General features: G+C 34.2%; 2 protein-coding genes across 6 annotated transcripts; one reads left to right on the forward strand and one right to left on the reverse strand.

Annotated features, from left to right (window-relative positions):
- The first annotated feature begins 74 nt into the window (after window positions 1–74).
- Window positions 75–8,053, forward strand: LOC100818780 (serine/threonine-protein kinase EDR1). Its single transcript, XM_006606423.4, has 13 exons — window positions 75–665; window positions 1,665–2,072; window positions 2,680–2,783; window positions 2,967–4,081; window positions 4,505–4,545; window positions 5,207–5,275; window positions 5,569–5,669; window positions 5,827–5,905; window positions 5,988–6,086; window positions 6,581–6,649; window positions 6,762–6,811; window positions 7,382–7,558; window positions 7,691–8,053. Exons 1-13 carry the CDS (start codon window positions 195–197, stop codon window positions 7,824–7,826), a joined length of 2,919 nt encoding a protein of 972 aa, XP_006606486.1. The 5' UTR covers window positions 75–194; the 3' UTR covers window positions 7,827–8,053.
- Window positions 8,054–9,274: 1,221 nt separating this feature from the next.
- LOC100778856 (kinesin-like protein KIN-14U) lies at window positions 9,275–13,737 on the reverse strand. 5 transcript variants are annotated; one of them, XM_006606425.4, is made up of 12 exons: window positions 13,508–13,737; window positions 13,281–13,352; window positions 12,828–13,029; window positions 12,624–12,707; window positions 12,364–12,525; window positions 12,156–12,262; window positions 11,848–12,035; window positions 11,575–11,739; window positions 11,265–11,483; window positions 11,033–11,070; window positions 10,295–10,422; window positions 9,275–10,210 (listed from the first exon to the last, which is right to left on the reverse strand). In XM_006606425.4, exons 3-12 carry the CDS (start codon window positions 13,024–13,026, stop codon window positions 9,575–9,577), a joined length of 1,926 nt encoding a protein of 641 aa, XP_006606488.1. In that variant the 5' UTR covers window positions 13,027–13,029; window positions 13,281–13,352; window positions 13,508–13,737; the 3' UTR covers window positions 9,275–9,574. The 5 variants fall into 5 exon arrangements, with proteins under 5 accessions (XP_006606488.1, XP_040869356.1, XP_006606487.1 ...); XM_041013422.1 differs by lacking the exon at window positions 13,281–13,352; XM_006606424.4 differs by lacking the exon at window positions 13,281–13,352 and having other exon boundaries at window positions 13,377–13,736.
- Window positions 13,738–20,504: the final 6,767 nt, after the last annotated feature.

Genomic DNA, 20,504 nt, shown 5'->3' on the forward strand with positions numbered 1-20,504 from the left:
ATGGTAGCGTATCCAAGTGTGCATGTCATTTTGGTTATTTAGGAAAATTCTGAGCCCATATTATTACCGGTCATTCCCTCCCAACACTTTTCCCCCTGAGTCCCCTGAAAGTCACACGACACAGAAAAACCGAAGAAAAGGAACCGACCCCTCACGGAAACTTGATTCCGATTGTAGTTTAGAATTTCCCTTTGATGAGTGAGAGAGTGAAGAAAGAAAAACAAACGGGGGACAAAAGGGAGAGGATGAAGAACATCTTCAAGAAGCTTCACATAGGTAGCAGCCACGATCCTCATCGATCCAATGAGCCTTCGCCTCCTGTGCCGTCGCCTTCGTGCGCCACCGATCAGTCTCAGAGCTCCGCCGCCACTCCGCCGAGTCCTTCTTCGGCGTCGCCGTCGCCGTCGCCGTCCACGCTGGTGGTAACTCCCAGCTGCGGCGGCGGCGGCGCGAGTCCGGTGGTGAATCGGCAGGACTTTTTCTCGTCGGAGGAAGAGTTTCAGGTGCAGCTAGCCCTAGCTATCAGCGCTTCCAATTCGGAGTTCCGCGAGGATCCTGAGAAGGATCAGATCCACGCGGCGACGCTGTTGAGCTTGGGAGGCCATCGAATCGATTCGACGAGGAACAAGGACGATGTGGCGGAGGCTCTGTCGAGGCAGTACTGGGTAAGGTCTTGCGCTCTTGCTCAATTGTCGAAATTCACTTCCTGCAATGTTGCTCTTTCGTTGTGATTAATTCAGGCGATGCTGTGAATTGCTATTGATTTGTACTTTTAGTGAATTCAGTTGTGTGTTTGGAACTTTAATTTGTTCTTTTAGTGAATTCATTTGTGTATTGGAACTTAGATTTGGGGCTTTATATGTGTCTAGGGCTAGTACTCCGGTGAAGTTCGAAATCTGTTTTTGATCAGCGAAGTAAAATTTGGTTTCTGCTGGAAACAGACGGAACTTCGATAGAATCTAAATTCTGATTTATTGCTCATTAGCAGAAGTTGTTATGCCCAGCTCTCTGTTTATATTCTGGAGTGATTTGATTGGGCAAACAGAGGTTAAACGATATTGAAGATTTAAGTGCTTTTTTTGGAAGTTCAATGTATCTCTAGAAATTAGAAATGTGGATCGCTGATTTAGAATCATCGGGTGCTTATTTGTGTGCTTGATGTCGAACAAAAAAACAAAGGAATGTTTATGATTGAATTGTTAAACTGGTGCAGTGGCAATTTGGCAAACATTTGTTCACACAGTTTACATTTTTACTGTATGATGAGATGAATTTTCTGCCACAATCAGCAGTTGATTGTTTTACAGCTGTTGTGTCTGTGATTGACTTTCTATGGCATATCTTTTTTAAGAAGATTGTATAAATGTTTCTTTATGTAAACTTATTATTATTTCACACTCACACACTTCATCATATGGTATTGTTTAACTCTGTCATTGTCTTACACATTGTCATCTGCAGTAAGTGAACATGTACCATTTCATTTATTTTAATCCATTGAGCATCAAGAAAGAAATAATCAAATTATAAATTATATTTAGTGAACATGGAATGCTCATCACTTGTTTCAACTACATTTATGCTTCTTTTACCTATTCCGTTTAATGACCATTTCTTGAACTGTACCTGTTTTGATTATCTTGCATTTCTATTTTGTTGACCAGGAATATAATGTGCTTGACTATGAGGAGAAAGTGGTAGATGGTTTTTATGATGTATACGGGCCCTATAATGATTCAGTAATGCAAGGAAAGATGCCATCTCGAACAGATCTTGAAGCAAACCCTGGAGGTTCTGAGTTGGTCATTGTTAATCAAACAATTGATCCTGCTCTGGAAGAACTGATACAAATTGCACAATGTATTGCATTAGACTGCCCTGTCTCTAGTTTGGTACAAAGGCTTGCTGAACTTGTTACAAGTCATATGGGTGGTCCTGTAAAGGATGCTGGTATCATGTTAGCAAGATGGACCGAAACAAGAGCAGAGTTAAGGACATCTCTTCACACAATTGTATTGCCTCTTGGGTCCTTAAATATTGGGCTCTCTAGGCATCGTGCTTTGCTATTCAAGGTTAGTATTATGACTTTCATTGGTGATTAAAGTCTTGTTAACCATAATGTAAGTTGTTGTTAGGTTATTCCAACCAAGTATAATCTGCACAAAAATTCCAGACAAAACTACTTTAAAAGAAAAAAAAAATGTGTAACATGATATTTGCAATAACTATTAAATATTTATATCACTTGAAAACATTTTTGAAAAGAAATTATCAATAATTAATTCAGATAGTTTTCTTTAGAATTATTCAGAGTAAACATTCCCTGCTAGTCTAGCTTGGGCATGCATTCAGAAATATATTTGCTGTAACTATGCTTAACTGGGAAAGTGAGAAAGTGCTGCTCGCTTTATCAAGATTGAGTCATCTAACTTATGGCTGACTCTGCTCGTCAATACTTCTTCTAACACTTCTGTAGGTTTTTAACCTTTGAATTTATAGTTTTAATGTAGTTGCAAAGCTAGTTTTGCATGAGATTTGAGAATAGATCTTCTAGTTAAATTTAGTATTTATTGTGTGCATTTTAGAGGATCATATTAAGGTTCATTATGAATTTTATCAAGATTTGCTAAACTTCTTGATCTATTGGTTGTGTAATATACTTGTTTTTTCTGCATTCAGGTATTAGCTGACAACATTAATATGCCTTGTAGACTGTTAAAAGGTAGTCATTACACTGGTGTGGAGGATGATGCTGTCAACATTATAAAGTTGGAGGGTGAAAGGTTAAGGCTTTTACATCTTTGTATTTTTCTTGTATTTGTTAATTTACTAATTTATGTATGCATGTGTATATCATGTGCATGCCTATGTACTCTTGTAAATGGTTGAGGCAATCATTGGATGTCTCTATAAGTTCACCCAGAAAGTTTATGTTGTGGTACTGACGTCTCCTACTCTGCTTTCAGGGAGTTTTTGGTTGATCTCATGGCTGCTCCAGGGACACTTATCCCAGCTGATATTTTAAGCACCAAGGATAGTGCCTTTAAGTCTTACAATCCCAAGATTTTGCCAAGTTTACCCTCCACTAAGGATAATGAATTTTCTTACTCAAGACCTATCCAACCATTTCATGGTGAAGGTAGTAGTCAAAATTCTGTGATAAAAGATTATTCACTGCCCTGGAATGGAAAACCATATTTTGAGAAGTCAGAGCCTTCAAACTTAGGTTTGAGTAGAGAGAGTGGCACTGGTCCTTCTAAAATTCCTAATAAAGGGACTCCTAACCAACTAGACAATTTGCCAGCCTTGTCTGGTGCTTCTCTGTACAAAGGGACACTTGGAATGAATACAGTTGGTGATGGGACAAGATTGAATGTCAATGTTGTACCATATACTAATATCAGCCCCAATGACTCTCGGAACCTTTTTGCAGATCTTAACCCATTCCAAATAAAAGGAATGGGGAAAGCCCCTGTGCATAACAAACCTGTGGAAAATAAACCTCCTGAGCTTAAAAGTACTAAAAACAATACTGTTTCTGGTAGACCCCCAGTGCCACTGATGTGGAAGAATCGTCCTGCTTACAATGAAGACCCCAGGAAAACTAATCATAACCCTAATGATTACAACCCTCCCTTATTTGTTTCCAATGGTTCTTCTACGTCTGAAAATATTGACCTTAGTAGTTCCAAACCATTGTATAATTCAAATATAAATAATGATGTAAATGCTCAAACTTTGGCGCAAGTTACTGGTTCAGTTTCACCACCTACTGTACCTAAACTGAACCAGATTGAGGATCTCAATGCAGATTTTAACCAGGGGGGTTTGGAAGATTCTCAATATGTCATGGTAGAGGCAGTTAGAGAACCTGAAAATGTTGAAATCAGACATCATGATCAGAGGAAGTGTACATATGACAGATTCATGGGAAGCAATTTGAAATTAAAAGATCCAGAGAGTCCTAGCTCATCAATTGATTCCATCACAAACAGGATTGATCCAATATTGGATGATGTAGATGTTGGTGAATGTGAGATTCCATGGGAGGATCTGGTTCTTGGTGAAAGAATTGGTATAGGTAATGCCGTAATGTACATGATTTGTCTTCATTTTCTTGTTGAAATGTCATTCATATTTACTGAAAACTTGATATTGCTCTGATTTACTATTTAATTTAGTGGAGATCTCCATAGATGCAAATCAATCATTAGTGACCTATATCTTGCATTAATTTCTACCCTATTTTTCAATTGATTAAATTACTTCTAATTTTTATTTCTATTTGTGCAAGCATGGTCCCAAGGTTGTGCCGAGCTTATTTAACTACTCAAAATTTCATATTTTTACATGTGATATACCCATTCACAAGGATTCAGAAGTATGTTTAGTGGTAGTTGGGGAGGCTCCTTGTGTGTTTTAAGTGTTGCATGACTGTAGCTATGTTTCTGGAGTTTTTTTAATTTAAATTTTAATATATATGTTCATGCTTTGTTTTAAATAGGTTCATATGGAGAGGTATACCATGCCGACTGGAATGGCACAGTGAGTTCTTTAATTCCTTTTCATACTTGCTGGGAAGATTATTGTTGTAGATTGAATTGGAAAAATTTATGTTCTCATTCTGAGTGATGATAATGCTGTACTTCTATCTGCTTGATTCGAATGTAAAAATGATGATGATGATGATGATAATGATAATGATAATATAAAGATATTTCCTGTTCAGATCATTTAGATAACCTTCTTCATGAATGGTTAGATGTTCTGTATTCTTCCTAATTGAGTCAATTAAACTTCTGTTAAGAACTGAGAAGCACAAGATTAACACTTTGGAAGCTTTAGCCTGTTGAAGGTCTTGAAGACCCATTTTTATGTTTTCTAGCCATTATGAAAACCTTCTATATTACTGGATAATCATCTCTTATTATGGGCCTACGACATTATAACTGGTTGATTCAATTTGTGCAAAGCCTACTAATTAAAGAATTTGGGGAATGTATTTACTACACCCTTGCTAAATTCCCAGAAAATCTGAAGAAAAGGAAAGGGGAAAAAGATGAAAAGGCTCTGATAATCTCTTAGTCTTACTAGGCTAGTAAAGTCTCAATCATTTCCCAGTTTCTTAATTTCAGAAGTTTTCCCCAAAACATAAGGATTTCTAGTCTCTGTTTTTCTGACTGATGATCTGCTGTTGAAATATCAGGAGGTTGCTGTGAAGAAATTTTTGGATCAGGATTTTTCAGGTGCTGCATTGTCAGAATTCAAAAGAGAAGTAAGTACTAATTTATTTTATTTTATTGAATAGAACCATTATTATTATTATTATTATTATTATTATTATTATCATTATTTGTATAAGAGAAATGGAATGAAATGGTGTAAACTTGTGAATTTAAAAAAAAAAATCTTTTTGTTACTTTCAATTTAGAACTACTCAGAAGATTTGGGCAGAAATACCAATAGGAAAAAAGAATAAGTTGACAGACAGTGGTTTCATTGGTAGAGGTCCACCATCATTATCTTCCTAAAGGCCAAAACTAATCTGTTTTATCTTTTTGCTGAAAGGTACGGATAATGCGTAGGTTACGTCATCCAAATATTGTTCTTTTTATGGGTGCTGTTACTCGTCCTCCCAATCTCTCAATCATTTCAGAGTATCTACCAAGGTATATAACTTTTTCCCTCTTTTCATTATTAAATATTTTTACAAAATAATGATAACTTCTTGTTGCCCAAATTGGTCTTTGCAACCTTAGCTATTTTCCATGTTACTCTTTTCATACTTAGGTGTCTCACCAGTGTTACTAATGTACCATTTTGCAGAGGAAGCTTGTACCGAATTCTTCATCGCTCTAATTATCAGATTGATGAGAAACGAAGAATAAAAATGGCTCTGGATGTGGTATGAAATAATTACACTCATTCCTTTCCAACCATCATTTACGTCAATAAACTTTCACATTTTGAAATTCTCCAATTTACAGGCTAGGGGCATGAATTGCTTACACACCAGCACACCTACAATTGTTCATCGAGATCTAAAGTCTCCAAATCTTTTGGTTGATAAGAACTGGAATGTTAAGGTATATGATTGAAAACTTATGCAGGTTATAATATTTGCTTATTCTTTATTATCGCATAACATAACTAAAGAGTGCCATAAAAAGTAGTGCAATAAAATAATAACAAGACGATGATGATGATGTCTTGTTGGAATGATAGTTTTATGATGGTAAAAGAAAGATTGTTGGGTTACAACAGTTTTTAAATTTAGCAAGTTTAGCCATCTTAACTGATATTTGGATTTTGAATCAGCCCAGCCTAAAGCTGAAAACGGAACCAGGTAATAGTTTGAGTTGGGTTGCTCAGGTTTGGTCAGGCTTGCTTGGGTTTTGAACAGTTGTAATCACATGGAAAATGTGTGTTTAGTCACTCTAGTGTCTACAATGTGAAAGATATTTCTGTCATTGTTTTTTTTTTTTCTAAACATATTTCTTGAATTATGTATACATAAATTCCTGAGCTATTTTATATAATCTAGGCTAAGTTAGTTAAAAGTAAGCCACTCTTTCTACAGGTATGTGATTTTGGGTTGTCACGGTTGAAGCACAACACATTTTTGTCATCCAAGTCAACTGCTGGAACGGTGAGAATATGAGAAAGTCTTTGTTATTCTGTAGTGCATTTGTTTAGACACATGCAGCATGTGTCTGATCTGCATTCTCTACATTCCACTGACATGATTTTATCAATGTTAGCCGGAATGGATGGCTCCTGAAGTTCTCCGCAATGAACCCTCAAATGAGAAGTGAGTTGTTATTTATTTAAGGTTTTTTTATTCTTGATTTTCATGTCATTTCATATCTTATTTGTGTAATCAATGTCTGTCCATAATTGCTTCACTCTACCGGGTCTCTAAAATGTGAATGGTATCGAGCTAGTCACTGCAGCTGACCTGCTCCTATTAAAACAATACTTATAACAATTTCATATCTCACAAGTAAAATAGGTTTTGTTAGGCCTTTTCTTACAGATTTTCGCTTGATGAAAAGCATTTTGTTAACTTGCAAGCATTTTTTAATCATTTGGTAATTAATAGTGAAACCCTATTTCATTGGTGTGTTCTATTACTGGATTGTTATCTCCAATCATAAAAAGCTTATTTTTATTTTTATTGATATTTGTGGTAAAATATTAATGCTTGGCAGACATGGCTACAGCAGTTTGAGAAGCAAAATACTGGAAATTTATAAACTTTAGCAATTTAACATTTGAACATATATTTAGATTCACATATGTGCTAGTTTCTACTTTTCTTGTAACAATATATAGCTGTGTCTATCGAATGCATCTCTATTAATCATCATTTCAAATACAGATGCGATGTTTATAGTTTTGGAGTCATCCTATGGGAGCTTGCCACTCTAAGGTTGCCGTGGAGTGAAATGAATACTATGCAAGTTGTTGGTGCCGTTGGTTTCCAAAACCGTAGACTTGATATTCCGAAGGAAGTCGATCCTATAGTTGCAAGAATAATCTGGGAGTGTTGGCAACAGTAAGCATGCTCAATTAAAGTTTGTTTTATTCATTTTTTTCTTCCACATACCATTAAATGATTTCAGGAAATTTTACAACTACACTTCATTCTCCAGTTTGACATTTTTCTGCCCCCCCGTCCCCGTTTCAGGGATCCAAATTTGCGGCCCTCGTTTGCACAACTCACAGTGGCTCTAAAGCCTCTGCAGCGTCTGGTTATCCCATCTCATCATGACCAGGTAGCTCCACCTATGCCGCAGGAGATTTCTGTAAATTCAACCCCCTGAAATGTCTCGCTTCAAGTGTGAATAATTAGGCATTTTGCATAGTTATGTGCGTATAAACTATAAAGGTAACAAGAACACAATAAAAGGGGAAAAAAATATATCAAAGCTTGTAACGGAAAATGTTTGTGTTGAGGAAAATATCAACTGCTGCAACCAAACAACTGCAGAGCCATTTTGTATTTGTGATGATAGCTTGTCCGAGGAACCAAAACTCGGTAATGTGTAAATTACTGTTCTTGAAAGCAAGAATATTTATACTTTTGCAAAAAAGTACGTTTTACCGGAAATGTCTAGAATTTGGCCAAGCAGTATGTGCTCAAGGTTTAATGTGGTGGTGACGAAGCTCGTATACTACCGAAAAGGTCTTCAACATTTTATGAGTCAAGGTTGTTACCATGAAGAAATAGAGTATTTTGGCACCAGCTTTTTAAGTTTTTTCATGATAAATATTTTATCAGGAGTTTTTTGTTAATAGTCATACGCATGACGTGCATTTTTTTTTCTCTTCTGAATATCTCCAAAGGAAATTTTAAATTCTAAGAATTATAAATACTTCAATTGAAATTCTTTTATTTTCAAAATTTTGTGTTTGGATAAAAAAAATTAAAATTATGAAGGTGAAAAAAAATGAATGAAATAAAAAGAAAAGATATAATTGGTGTGTTAGTTATACGTGTTTTTCTACGTCATCCGATTGATGTTTCACGAGCTCAATTTTTTGAAAGAGAATGTAAGAAGATAATTTTAATTTTTCAGAAGGAAATTGAAATTTCAGATTTTTAGTTGTTTAAAATTTCAAAATTTTAAATTCTTTAAAACAAAATATTCAAACAATGAATTTTCGATTATAAATTATTTAATAAATTACGTTTCTCAGCTAAAATTCTCTATCCAGATGCACTCAAAGGGATCCTTGTTCCCTACGACAACCAAACCATGTAGGCGACGTCGTTGGTCATGGTGGTCTTGTTAAAGTACCGGTAGTCACATTTGCACTTTAAAAAAAAAAATCCAGGCTTGCGAGTGAAACTGTATTCAATTAATATTTTTTCGGTAGAGCACAGGTATTTATATTAATAGGTGAATTTTTTTTTAAAAAAATCAATTCTGACAATATGTTTGACGATAATTGCGAAGGATTTCTTGAATCCAAATCCATATAAGTAATATTTAGCAAAAACCAATTAAGTTCATCTGCAATCTCCAACCTTACCCGCATGGAAGCAGTCAAAGGAAACAGAATAATCACTCCCTGATAGGAACGCATAGCGAAATGAAAGTTTTATTGTGTCAGACATTGCTAAATTAAAGTTCTATTTTAGTCGTCGCAAAGTAAAACCTGTACTGCATTTTTTATTTTTCTTGTCAACAATTGTATTGTAAATTGAACGTAGAAGTTGTATTCATATAAAGTTCAGTTATTGATCCATACTCCCACTAATCAAGGCTAAATAACTGTTATATTCATATAAAGGTCATGATGAAAAACTTCAGTGAAAGTTAGTGGCCCCAAATAGTCACGCAATCACATAAGCAAATGACTAATAAGACCCAACAAACTCAAAAACAGAGAATGATCATGTTAATGAAGTAATTAACAGATCCCAACAAACAAAAGACCAAGAAAACACACCTATTAACATACCACTCGCTACTATTTGTTATAGACAAATATAAACAGCAAAAAGTTAAACATGCAATCACTTCACCACATTAAAAAAATCTGCAACCAAGATGTCTTTTAACCCTTAGATCAGATCAGACATCCTTCTCCTGTGACGACCCAATGAAACTCTAAAGTTTTGGTCTGATGATGTAACCATCTTGCTTCGAGGAGTAGTCACTTTTGATTCCATATCATTGCATTTAGGCTTTTCTGTGAGAACAGTGTTTGGAATTGGAACACTATCTGCTTCAGCATACCGAGATTTTCCATTTGAACTTCGTAGTATTGCTTTGATGCGGATATCTGAGTAACTCATTGATTGGGAATATGAATAATTATTGGAACTTTTAGAGATAATAGATCTAAAACTTTTCAATCTCACAGTACTAATGTCTCGTTCTGCAGCACTTTGCCTTTGGCGACTTGCAACAGTTGAAGTCATGAATCGAGGCGTTGAATTGGAGAAATTTCTTTTAATGGACTTCTTGGATGTTTTAGGGGTTTCAATGACCTCTTTGACATCATCTTTGAGGCTAGTTGAGGTTGCAATGTCATCACTTTCCACAACACTATATGTGGTTGATGCGAGCTTTTTACACTCATTTAACTTCAACTCAATCTTCTGTATTTGTTCCCTTAAATTCTGGCGCTGTTTTACGGCTTCCTTGATGTCTTCCTCTAGTTCCATAATCTTCTTCTCCCTTTGCTTCTTCACTTCCTACAGTATATATATGCATGTAGTCAGCAATCTTCTAACAGTTACCACCGAGGAACTTGCTTTAGAAAAAATTCAGTAAATTACCACTGGCATTTCTTTGTTGGACTCTATTGCTCTCGCTCTCTTTGCAAAGTTCAAGGAACAAACTGTTTCGCAAACATCTTCTTCGGAAGGGCTTATATGCACCAACATCAATACCTTTGAGCCATACCCTTAAGTATTTGATTATAAAGATTAGACATTTTATATTTTAGATAAAAAAAAAAAAAACAAAATACTCTGTACAGAAATCACGAGCCATCAATATCAAATAAACTATCAATTTCATTCTTGATTCCTTGAAGCATTACCCTCTCCTAAATCATCCCTAAATGTAAGAAAAAAAATCCCTGAAATATTAGAAATCATGATAAGTAGTCCTTCAAATATTAGAAAACCTTTCAAGTTGATCCCGAACGTTAATAGAATACATCAATTTAGGAACTAAATCGATGGTAATTTAATGCTTAGGGAATTACTTATATAGTGTTGTTACTTTAGGAACTACTTAAGAGAGAGGGTAATAATACTTAGGAGACTAAATTGGTAGTTCATTCCATCTTATCACATTTACAAATGCATGGTTCATACAGATGTTGACACATCAACAAAAGAAGCTGATTGGGTCTCCCTGTTCTTACTCAATAGTCTAAATGAGCTAAAGACTAACACGGGTAAATATTTCAAATTCTATGAATTTCTAATTTTGTAAAAGATTTATCACTACATCTCATGCGCAAAAGTGGGTAGTGTATGCTATCTAAAGAAGAAATAGTATCATACCAAGAGAATCTTTCAGTATTTGAGTCAGCTTGCTATTCCTGCAAGCGAAGTAGCATAAATTAACTAACTATAGATACTTTGATTGTCTAGAAAGAAATAATGATAGTACAAAAAACTAGAAGCAGTAAAAGGGACTCTTTGAAGTTAAATTACTTTTTCAGGTACAGATAACATCTAGAAGCTAGAAGGACATAAATTAAAAATGACAAATCAACACCAGCAGAATACTTACCTGTAAGGCACATGACACCTCTTCCTCTTCAAAGCTGCAACAACATCAGCTAAAGCTGAAAGGGAAAGATTAATGGCTCTGCCCTCATCAAGTGTTAGTCCTTTGGCTCCAGTTTTAAGCAACCGTTCGCTCCCTCCAAGATCAATCATCCACAATTTACTTACTTCACTTTTGACTTCCAAAGCATCCCCGTGTCGAAATATGCTTATCCTCGTCAAGCTAGATATATGAAGCTAAACAGATAACGTAACTATCAAGCTGAGAAACCCATTAAAATACTTTGAAGTATCTAAGTAAACCTATAACCCACCAGTGTGACCTGCTTGATGCCTCATTCACATTAGTCCATGAGGTCGATCTAAACCGTTTGCCCTTGTTGTACCACCATTTGGCTTTAGCATAATCACTTATTTGCACTTCTGAGAGACCCTCAATTTCAATCAATCCCTTTGGATCTGTTTGAATATTGAGATTGCTATAAAAAGGGGTTAGTCATTAGTTGGCTAGAGTTTCAGACACATTATACTGTGGAATTCAATCTTTGAAATTTTAGAGTGAAAAGAAAAGGGGAAAAAAATGTTACCACTTTGTCATATATTGTTCATGTGGTCTACCGGATGGTCTTGGAGATAACAAATCCCTGAGATTGCCCATATAAACTTCCAACATGCTCATTGTAAAGGTAAAAGAAGATGAATTATCCAAAGAGGCTTGACGAAAGAGCTCTTCAAGAGCACGCGGAATTATTCCTGGCTCCTTGTTTGTTCCATCCTAAAAACAATTATTGCATGCCATCATCATACACTAGCAATGCTACCACATTAACATGTACTAAGTAATAAGAGTGTTTAACACATGCACAAATAGCAACACAATGTTGAATTGACTGACCATGGTGAATGTCTTGCCTGTGCCTGTTTGACCGTAAGCAAAAACACACACATTGTGCCCGTCCATTGCAGATCTTAGAATTGGCTCAACATCAACGAAAACACTTTCTGCAGAGGTTCAAACAAGGGCACATACACCCTCTTTAGTAAAACTTGGAACTACAATTAGATAATTAAAATTGGGAAACACACCGACATTTAACACTAACCTTGGCTTGCTTCTTGGTTAAAAACCTTATCAAACTCAAAATCTTTCCTTGTTCCCCCGAACTTAACCTGAATTTTCTCTGGTCCAGCCGATACCGGTTCGGAAATTTTTCTCTTCTCCGTAACCAGATTCGGTCGAATTCTACAAAATACTCGAATGCTCCCTGGATAGCAAATTGCAATTCCTCAACACTTGGTAAACAATTAACATTAACCTTACAACTAAGGCTTTTTAGTCAATACAATATCAGTCTAGTATTACCTTTGATGTCCAATATCTTGCTCAATGCTTCTCTCCGCTTTTTATCCAATTTCTTTTGCTTGAGCCTCAGTTCCTCGATTTCTCCTACACAAACAATTTAGCGCGAGCCAAAAAAACATTAGCAACATTTATCTCCACATTTAAATCCATAAGCCTAAAATAAAATGAAAACAGAAAGAAGGGTGTGACTTTATTCATTCATACCTTCTAAATTGGATATCAAGTGCTCAAGCTCGTTCTTTTGGTGTTCTGGCACGACACCCACGTCAGTGTAAACGGTGGAAACAGGTGGGGACCCATCAACTGAATCTGGGTTCAAATTCAATGAGGGTGACTCTGAAACCTCACTTGCATTTTCAGGTAACAGAACCTGCTCTTCTCCGTTAGGAACAGGCATTTTCATTACCTAAAAAAATGAAATGAAAGTATGAAATACAGCCACCTAGTACGGTATAATAATTAAAAAAAAAAAACCTTATATAAGACACAGATTGGAAAGTAATAGAACCTGTCACTGCTACCTAGTACTACACTAACACAGAGATCTGTTCTTTTCTTTTTTTTATTTATTTATTTCTCTGTTGCTATTAGCTAAAAGTCAATCTAACCGACTCATGAGAAACAACAATCAACGAAACGAAGCTTCGAGACACTCACTATAGATTGAACTCGAACCCCTTAACTTCGAGACATGCAATGGAGCAAGTTGGAACACGCGTTATAATGAAACTGTAATACAGAAGAAACATTTACCATGATTCATGTAGCGTAAACCATAAACTCAAAAATAAAAAAAAATAAAAAAACAAAGGGGACTGTTTTGAAGAAGAAGAAGCAAGATCAAAACGGAAAAGTCTCAAAGAGAGCACGGATTTTCAACTCACAAAGAACGAAGTAAAAGGTGTAGAGAAGTAGAGTTGGTTATTTTCAATGATTGAACTTGAACACTCCTTATTCGGAGTGAAAAAAGGAGTTTTGCAGTATAATAATAATGGTGGCGTAAGAATCTTTTTGGTTGGTCCAGATCAGATCTTAAACTTGAATTGTAATTGTAAAAAAGGTTGGCTTTCAGTCATTGGAGGGAGCGTGAGGAGCGGAGTGGCAGAGTTGAAATTAAAGCCAAAAACATGCTCCTTTTCGTTACGAAACTCACTACTCGGTGTCAGTGCTTTTGAGTTAAACTTTGACTAGAAGCAACGGGGAACGTGGTTGGTTCATCTGTTTCTGTTCTGGCTTTTGTTTCAGACAAATTCTTAATTTTATGTAAGTTATAAATGTTCAATAAATAAGCGTGAGAGATTTCTATATACTATTTATTGCATCACATACTACATTTGCTTTCTATATAAATGATGGTAGAATGTATGTGGATTCAGATGCTGAATTTCTATGTTCAATTTATTTCATTACATTTACATTACATAATATATTTGCTTTCCATATAAAGAAAATACATAAATGATAGAATGTACCATGTGAATTCAGATGCTGCCACATCATATAGATGTCATTGGGTTGTTGTTTTTTTTCGGTCTATTTTAAAGTCTGGCTAAGAAAATGAGAAACTCTGGGTGTACCAACCAAGTGAACCAACTCTTGTAATGGTCCAATCATTTTTAAAAAAAGTAACAATAACTAATAATAACAAAACCTAGTGTAACGTTTGAAAAATGTATGGATTAAAAAGTTTTATATATTCGATATAAATTTAACCAAAATAAAGTGTAAAAAATTTAGAATTTAGAATTTATTTATAAATATTATTAATTTTTAAAATAACTATTTTAATTAATAATAGTGTAAAATATTATATTAAAATCAAATTTATTAAATATTTCAAAAATATAAAAATATTTAAAACTTTTAAACATACTAGTGTCTTGTTAACCACTTAAATACTCTTTTTTAGATTCATATATAAGTAAAAAAAATGATCTTGTAAATAAATCTAATTAATTGTGATATTTAGTGTTATCATTTTTAAAATATGTTTTATTTAATTTTAATTCTATTTTTATTGACTTTTTTTATTCATAATATTAAGTTCTAATAAATAATATTTTAAAAATAATTTTATTTTTTACTTGAAATTAATAAAATTAAATGATATTAATTAATTTTTTTAATAATGGAAAATTAATTATTTTTATTTATATATGTATCTAGATGCATTACAACTGTTTATTTAATACAGTATTTTCTATTTTCTATTCTTTTGACAAGTGTTCATTTACCCTTATTGTTGGCAAATCACCAAAAAGCAATAGATAACCGCAGGATAAATACCCCGAAGCTTGAGCAATGAGCACCCAGGAGGGTCTGGTTTTCGTTTCGAGACCTTGGAACTCGTACCTTTATATATTTTCTGAACACTTTTTTTTTAACAAATTCTTGCACTAATTGATGACTTCTATTGAGTAATTTTATCACATAAAACTTACTGTTGATCATGTATATAAAATTTTAGATTAGTCTACAATTATTTTACACTTTTAAAATTTTGGCTGATATTACACTTTTGAACTATATGAAAATAAGAATCATCTAACTGTATTCTTCTTATTGGTCAATTTTTTCAAACTAAGTAATATATACTTATAATTTAACATTTAGAATGATAAACATCACATCCGGAATGATGACACTTTGATTGGAAAACATGTATGCCTAGTTGAACAACCTCTATGTGATAAAAAGAAATTACAAACATATTAGAATTCATATGGGAAAGTCACGCTAGATTGATTAGCTAAATTGTCCAAACTAACAAAGTTAGGAGCATAATGAAAAACATGAAATTAAAGTTGTTTATCCATCAAGAACCTGATTGGCCTCTCCGACAGCATGCATCCAACAAATGGCTCCATCAATCGTTGCAAGAAGACAAATTCTGGTAATATTGAAGAAACATTTATCCTAATTGAACAACCTCTATGTGTGAGAAAAAGGAAATTAAAAACAAACTAGGATCCATGTAGGAAAGCCATGTTGGATTGGTTGTCTAAACTGTCTAGTCTAGACTAATAAAGTTAGGAACAAAATGAAAAACATGAAAAGGCAAGGACTAATATTAAAACTATGTTTGCCCAAGTCATCAACAATTTGGTTGGCATTTCCCAGTGCATCCAACAGATGACTCCATCAATCGGTGCAAAAAGACAAATTGTGTTAGTAATGAAGAAACGTTTACGCCTGGTTGAAAAACCTTTTAAAAGAGGTTAATAGTTGTTGAAAAATCTGACTAAAGAATGGTGCGAGTAGGAAAGAAGGAATGAGATTTCCCAAGTGAGCTCTAATGTTTTCTCTACAACTTGCTTAATGAGTTAGGATCCTCTCATTAATACATTGTTCTGACACAACATCATTAATATTAACTTTCACATAATGGAACACTAGTATAAGTTGATTTGTCCTTTTGTATATATATTTTATTATTTATTATTTAAAAAATTTTAAACTCTATTCTAATAAATTCTTGATTGGATTTTACTTATATTAAACTTTGAATTAAGTATATGTTTCTTTTTCCAGATGAATCAGGAGATTAAGAAAAAAATTATTAAACTCTTCTAACACATTCTAAGAAAAAAAACAAGTTGCATTAGTAATTGAATATAACCGTTAGAATGCAAAAATAAGGAAACGTAGACATCATAATAGATCATACATTGGTCACGAAACGGTAATACGATAATTAGGAAGCAAAACGTCAAGATCAACTATGTGGATTTGTTTTTGAACTGAAAAGATAATATTGCCCTCAATTAAAAAACACGTACCAAGCCAAATTACTAGCCGTAGTAAAATCAAATTCCATTTACAATTGCATGCATTCTTACTCTCTTTTTTTTCTCCCTTCCCTATCTCTCTCTAAAACAAACTCCTCTCAAGTTGGAGCTTACGCAGTAGAAAAACAAACAAGCACAAAACAGCTGTGTCACCCATTCATAACTAATTGGGGTTGGGATTTTTTTTCCCACTCTTCCATTTTCAATTTATTCTATTATTTATTCGTATCAATTATAGAAAAATTCATGCGTCTTATGAAAAGTTAGTTTAGGTCCAGACCATGATAGAATGCTTAACCTTGTGATCGGGTTGTTAATTTGCGTAATGGTATAAGACTTATTGTTGTTGTTATTATTATTAATTTATTATTGTTTGATTTTTACGTCCACGTACAGTCGTACACTATATCTGGAATGATTTAGGGGTATTCAATAGCTTTGACTGGCTCAATTTGTTATCTCTTAAATGGTTTTGTTTTAGGCGATTAATTATGTAACTGTGTGTTTGATTTTAATTCGCATTAAAAAAAATGTGAATTTGATGTCAAAGATATGCTTTGACTGGTGTATAAGTTTGACCTTCAGGTGGGATATACAGATAATCGAAGAAGGATTGCAGAAAAGAAAACAGGTTATAAGGGTGGAATTGCAGAGTTTAATAAACGTTGAGACTATTGAGCAGTTTTTGGGGAAATTACTAGACGCAAATTTGTAGAAAGCTTTAATGGTGTGTTGTTTAGGCCTCAGTTATGTTATGCAAATTATGATTTTGTGCTTTCATGTTATTTGTGATTTACATGATACCATGATCTTATTTAAGGTTGCATTTATCATGTTTCTGACGTTTTAATGAAATTATTGGTTCTACAACTTTACTGGGCTTAGACGTTAGGCTTTTGAGCTATTTTCTATTGCATTTGATTTTGTCATCATGCATTGTACTACTAGCTACTAAAACTCAACATTTTCAACTTGGTTCAATATTTGCAAAATTTTGTTATTGGGTATTGGATATATATATATATATATATATATATTTATATATTCCAAAAATATATTTCTAGAATTATATATCATAATTTCGGAAAATTTAAAATTGTTAACGTTATAAACATATTTAATGTCTTATTTTCATCCTGTCCCAGTGTTCTTTAAATCATATTTAATGTTTAATTTACTCGTTAATTTTTTAAAACGCAATTAAGTTCTTTACTCTTCAAAAGTTCAATTAGGTTTCTTTTTTCTTTTTTAAATGAATTTAATTTTATTTTATTTAAAAAAAATTCAGAACAAATAAAAGAAAAATTAAATTAAATTGAAGTCATTTTAATAATGTAAAAATTAGTTTAGACTATATTAATGGTAATATGAGTTACAATACATTTTAGTGTTGTCTTATTTGCTTAAGAATTTCCTTTTGACTTAACTTTTATTTCAACGAAATTTGAGAAATGGAGGGCATTGCCGAAATAGCCTTTTATCGCATACTAAAATAGAACCACTGATTTTAATTTTGTGAATAGAAACAAAGAAATTAAAATGATAGGATTCACACAATTAATAGCTATAAAATATATTTAAATTGGCCTTGATATTAATTGATGGAAAATTATAAAACGATGACATAGATATAAATTAGAACATGTTGAGTATGCGATAAAACCTAATAGATTATCAAAGACATTTAAATTTGCATTTATCCCCCATAAGCATGACTTGATAGTAGAAACCCTTAATTAACCTTGAAATAATTAGTGTCCGATTTTTAGGGAATTGTTAGAGAGAATATGATCAAGAAAGAGATAGTCATAGAAAATAAATTTATTTAATAGAATAACAAATTTATAATCCTTTATCAGTAGGTAGGAACCTTTCACTGAACTATTTACTTATTAAATGATTGACCAAATTCATCAAAGGATGACCAAATTCATATTTTTTATCGTGATTGATTGATGATACTAAAAGATAATGTATTAATTATAGATGGATAATAATCCAGAACCAATATTTTAACATATATAATTTCAAACCACTTAATTTCTCGGTGGATTTCAGTTTGGAGGAAAATATCTTCTTAAAAGAATTTTTTCAATAATTTTTTTGAAACTAATCTTTTCAAGGAGAATAGTTGTTTGAAGCTGAATTATTGAAGTTTCCTTTTTAAAATTATTCCTCTCCCGCACTCCGTTGTAAGCCAAGTAAGAGAATATTGAATTCCAATCCAGTTGTAAAGTATATCACGATTAAATTAATGAAGTGGCAGTCTCTGTAAATGAATTCGAAGCTTGTAGATTACTCGGTGGTTTATCAAATAAATATATGGCCAGCATAACTTTGTTCAATTATAATGTTAATTAGTTAATTGAACTGTAGATTTCTACAGATTATTGCCTTTGCTAGCTGAAAATTAAATGGGTTCAGATTCTTTTTATGTTGTAGTCCGCTTTAATTACTTTGTTATCGTTATAACGTTGGATTCCATCCAACACCAACGAACATGTTCATTTACATCCGGGGTAGAAAACGATGCATGTCACTAAACCCAGTGGAATTCAAGCTTCCATCCACTTATTGATGGAATTATATACCATTTTTTACTTACAATCACCAGAGATATCGTCAATATTAGAACATGAATAAAATCCATACCCGTGTCGTGTCAATTCCGCCTAAAGCATATAGCATTAGCATATGATTCTCTTATATTTTGCACGATAAGATTGAATCTCCTTTAGCTATAAAAGGAGGAGGGCTTTAATTAAGTTAAAAACCAAAGGAGAGAGGTGGGTGTAAGAGGCATGGCTCAGTATGGTTACGCATACCGAAGCGCTCAAATATCCACCTACAATACTAGCAATGCGAGGAATATTGAAACAGGTGCAAAGCCATTTGCTCCCTACGTCCCCAAATTTAATAACGGTCATGGTTACTCAGAGGGGCACGTTACCAAGAAAAAAACAATTCCAGTTGCTAGCAGGCCTTATGTTAGAACAATTGTTACAACACCTTATTATGACCATCCACGTAAATTTGATGACTTGACCAATGAAGCTAGCCGCAGTCCACCTGATTGGCCAAAACCTTCTTATAATGGCTATGCTGACTACGGAACCAACAAGCCATTTCAAGGTAAAATTAAGAATTATGATGACCATGATCCTGTCAAGAAGGACAACTATCATCATGGTTATGACGGCTATGGGGACTACAACAACAAAGATGAGCCCAAGCCCAAACCCACTGCCAGTCCTGTTTATAATAGTGGATATGGTGGCGACTACAACAACAGAGAAGGGCCCAAGCCCAAGCCCAAGCCCACAGGTATTCCCGTTTATAAAAATGGATATGGTAGTGGAAGTGCAAGTCCAACTCGACGTGACAACTATGATCATCACAATGATTATGGCAACTACCACAACAAGCACGGTGGTCCGAAACCCACTTCAGATTGGACTGATTCGCCAAGAAAAGGGATCCAACTAACTAAGGCAACGAATAATATTGACGAGGCCATGAAGTTGTTAATGAAAGAAGCTGCAATGCTCAATGGGAATGGAAGTGGGAATGAACTTGTCTACAACGGATCAGGGCCCAAGCCGTACGAATATGACAAAAACGCCCATCATGATGAGCCATTCCCGTTAGGGAGAAGGCCCACGCCGCCACCACCAGCAAGCACATATGACAGGAGCATGAACCTGGTGAATGAAACTGATAGGCTAAAAAATATTGTGACCGGTGGCGGTGCTGCACCTCATCAAACTCAACCCCGCCCCTCCGTGCCGATGAAGGAGGAGACAAACTTCAACCTTGCACCCATGCGACAACGCTTCAATTTTGGTGATGATGGGAGACGTCCTGATTATGACAACAGACGGGGCTATGGTGTCATCAATCATAAGGAAGCTGAGAAGAAGTTTAATGGCGTGACCCTCGATCATAAAGAGCCTCAGGACAAGTTTAATGACATGACCATCTGATAATACACACACACACACACACACACACACACACACACACACACACATATATATATATATATATATATATATATATATATCAAGTAGCAATATGTGTTGAGTATATGCTT

This window comes from Glycine max, chromosome 20 (assembly GCF_000004515.6).
Source record: "Glycine max cultivar Williams 82 chromosome 20, Glycine_max_v4.0, whole genome shotgun sequence".
In the NCBI taxonomy this organism is placed as follows: domain Eukaryota; kingdom Viridiplantae; phylum Streptophyta; class Magnoliopsida; order Fabales; family Fabaceae; genus Glycine; species Glycine max.